This window comes from Verticillium alfalfae, genomic scaffold (assembly GCF_000150825.1).
Source record: "Verticillium alfalfae VaMs.102 supercont1.1 genomic scaffold, whole genome shotgun sequence".
In the NCBI taxonomy this organism is placed as follows: domain Eukaryota; kingdom Fungi; phylum Ascomycota; class Sordariomycetes; order Glomerellales; family Plectosphaerellaceae; genus Verticillium; species Verticillium alfalfae.
Genome location: NW_003315038.1, coordinates 862,305 through 865,760, shown reverse-complemented (window position 1 = coordinate 865,760; position 3,456 = coordinate 862,305). Strand labels below are relative to the sequence as shown.

The window sequence follows — 3,456 nt, the reverse complement described above, 5'->3', positions numbered from 1 at the left end:
GTTCCAGAGCAAAGTATTCATATCAGTGCTGATGAGTACCGCGACAACTCGCTCACGGAAGAGTGAGTCACGGCTGTCGCCTCTTGATTTCGGAGAGTTAGACTGACGATGCACAGTGAGCTCGCTGATGAGTATTCGCTCTTCTGCATCGAGTTGAATAAGTTCATCAAGGAAAAATCGGGAAAGCAGGTCCGGCTCTGGGGCACGTTCCCGCCGTCCGACGGCGACCATGTTGATACGGATGTCTCCGTCCAGCACTGGGCGCCTTGGGAGGGCAACCCGGTTTTCGACTGGCTAGCAAACAACTTCACTGTGCTCAACTCGGCTGATGCGATCTACATTGTCGGCAAATGGTCTCAGTGGTACGACCAGCAACTGAATCAGACATACATTTTCCGAGGCGCGCCAGGTGGGAAGCCATTTGGCCCACATGTTTTTCGACTCGAAAAACACGACGAACAATGCGGCCCCAAAAGGAGGCGATGGTCGAGGCCCATGTCGCACCGCAGTGGTTTGACTACGGCTCCAACGCACGACCGTGCTGGAGGCGTACTGGGCCTGGAGGGACAGGTTGCCCGCTCTCGCTGACAAGCAATGGGGTGGCGAGCTAATGGAGGAGGAGTATCTGGGCTTGTTCGAGGCGCTGCAGCCGTTCGTGCCGGATCAGAACCTGGATCGAAGAATCCCCAGCCAGGGGCCGACGATCCTGGAATACGACTTTGCGACGGGACGCGGATGCGAGGGCAAGTTCAAGGATGTGTCGGGGAACAGATACCATGCGGCTTCGAGCTGCGGCAGCACCGACGAGGGCATCATCTTGCAAGAGGGATGCGAGGTCACGACGCCTTTGTCTTCCAAGGGCCGCAACTACACCATGTCGTTCTCGATCAAGCCGACGTCTGATGCCAAGGGCCCGATCTTTACTGGAGGTGACAGCGCACTGTGGTACGGGAACGGCACAGTCGACTCGGTCATGGCTTGGTCGGGAGACAATTTGTACGCGCTGAACTACACGTTCCCCGTGGGCGAGTGGACGAATGCGAGCCTGATTGCCAAGGGAGACCGTACCTTCCTGGACGTGGGTGAAGGAGAGCCGATGGAGTTCAAGACAATCCTGGGCATCATTGGGACGAGCTTCGTATGGGAGCGGCTGGCTGTGGAGGCGCCGCTGAAGACGATCGGAGGCGGGGCATTTGAAGGCATCATTGGGAGATGGAAGCTGGTAGACGGCTGAGTTTGACGAAGATGATGTAGATGGATGACTTGGTGTAGAAGGAAGGGGGCGGGGAGGGGGGTCCGTTGTGTCATTCGAGTGCTGGCAAGAACGTCAGGCCGCAGACCCATACAGTGTTGAAACCATGCCTTGACCGTGCAATACGCATTGTGTGATCTTCACCTGCCTCTCACCCGCCGTCGCGCCGTGACGCGACACGACCATCGATTTTCGTGCAGCTGGACGCACATACAGTAATGACAACGCCACGACCTCCCCGTGTGTCATCGGGAGAAGCATCCATTCCCAGGGGACGTCAGGCATATGCAGAGGGCCAGTATAAGACGGCAATCGAGCACTTCACCCTTGTTGCCAACGCTTGTTCCTGCAACCGCGGAGGCCGGCGTGACCGATGCAAATGTAAGGACTTTGAGAAGGTCGCCCAAGATGGGGCATCTATCTTCAAGGAGGCCATGCACAAATGCTCCTGCGATGCGTCCAGAAAATACAAAAAGTGCCACGAGCCTTCACACATCCAGGCTTTGGACTATCGCGCCGCCGTCTTTGAGAAAATGGGCCGGCTTGAACTGGCCAAGAAGGATGCCGCATGGTTGCTGGAGATAGCGCCGAGGTCACTCGAGGTTGCATAGCCTTCCCCTCCCCCCAAATCGTTCTCAGTGCCGAACTTGCTGACGACGGTCAGGGCTATCTTCGCATGGGCAAGGTGTATAGGCTGGAGAAGGAGCCTGAGCTCGCCTTGGCCTTTTGGAACGCCGGCATCGAGGTTGGAGCCAAGGAGGGCCATGGTGGTAGCGCAAAACTCAAGGTACATCTCGTTCACCGCTCACCCCTTGACGGTATACAAGACTTACACGTCGCAGCAACTGTTTGATGCTCGAGCGCCCTTGCAGAAACGATATGGGCGCAAGGACCCTATGGAATTGCCCCTAGAGATTGTCGACAATATATTCTCCTATCTCGACTTCCGCGAGCTCTGGTACGTTTCGTCGCTGGTGCGTTTGGCCTCGGTCATCGTGCGACCCCGATGAAGAGTCTGAAGTCTGACACCATATAGCTGGGTTCATGGCGTTTGCAAGAGGTGGGACCACTTCTTCGCATCTCGCACTCGTCTCTGGAGGCGTATTAGCTTCCCCAGCAATTTACCTGCATCACCGTCTCTAGAGTTCCTTCGCAAGATATCTAAGCGGTCTGCCAGCGGTGCACGATCTCTCATGATTCCCCGAGCGAGGGCCTTACAGCTCACCCAGGCAAAATGGCATGCTCTGCTCCAGTCTGCACTCCCTGCGGAGCATTTGGAGCTTGGTCTCGTCCACAGTTTTATACCAGAACTTCCAAGCGACCATCGCATCCTGAACCGGCTTGTATCACTGAGACTTTCCTTTTCTGCGCTCGAGAACAGGAGAGAGTTGAACTTGGTCGTCGCAATATTGGAGCACGCGAAAGACACCCTCGAATCCCTCTGGATAGACCAAGCCCCGTATCTCAAGACCATACCCCTTCTCAGCAGACTGAAATATTTGCGACTCTCCGGTGAGCATGAGAAGCACAGCATCCCACGAGAGCTGCATGTGGTAATCCCTTCATCAGCCATAAAAACTTGGATTACTTTCCAAAGCTGACTGTTGCCCAGATTGGAGTTGCAAAATCTACTCCTAACCTCCAACAGCTTCATCTTACCAACTATCTTCTGCGTAATAATCAGGAATTCGACGAAGGCGAGTTCTGGAGCATGTGGTCGAAACTAGAAGCCGTCGTCGTAGAACACCAAATACTTGGCCCCATCACGGATCACACGAACCGCCGCATCTTCCCGCCGTTGCGCTCGTTGCGAGCCTTTGAATCTCGGACTCTGGCGCCAGCGATGCAGCCCGTGCCGTTCCCTCACAGCTTGCTGATCGACTACGGAAATAAACCGCCTTCAGACGACCCCAGCGCCAGTCACGACCACCTGCAGCGCTTCTGGGTCGAAGGCGTCTCCATTACACCAGCACTACAGGCAATTCTCGAACCAGCCATCCAGTCTGGCTCCCTCCGCGAGCTGGCCCTCTGTTTCCCCGACCACAGGTCCCCCGACTGGGGCAGTGTCGACCAACCCGCGCAAGCGTTTCTCGAGCAGATCCCCTGGCTTTACGGTGTCGAGAGCGTCGGACACTGGTCTTCTTCGACTTTAATCTCGACACCAACTCTCCCTGCTGACGTCGTGCAGTCCCGGCCGGGCCCCC

General features: G+C 56.1%; 1 protein-coding gene across 1 annotated transcript in view; it reads left to right on the top strand.

Annotated features, from left to right (window-relative positions):
- Positions 1 to 2,262, top strand: part of VDBG_00283 (conserved hypothetical protein) — a gene marked incomplete at both ends in the record, with an annotated part of 3,322 nt that extends 1,060 nt beyond the window's left edge. The window contains 6 exons of the mRNA XM_003008556.1: positions 117 to 362; positions 571 to 1,222; positions 1,273 to 1,294; positions 1,469 to 1,854; positions 1,917 to 2,039; positions 2,095 to 2,262. Coding sequence (XP_003008602.1) covers positions 117 to 362; positions 571 to 1,222; positions 1,273 to 1,294; positions 1,469 to 1,854; positions 1,917 to 2,039; positions 2,095 to 2,262 — 1,597 coding nt within the window. The remainder of the gene's footprint in view (positions 1 to 116; positions 363 to 570; positions 1,223 to 1,272; positions 1,295 to 1,468; positions 1,855 to 1,916; positions 2,040 to 2,094) is intronic.
- Positions 2,263 to 3,456: the final 1,194 nt, after the last annotated feature.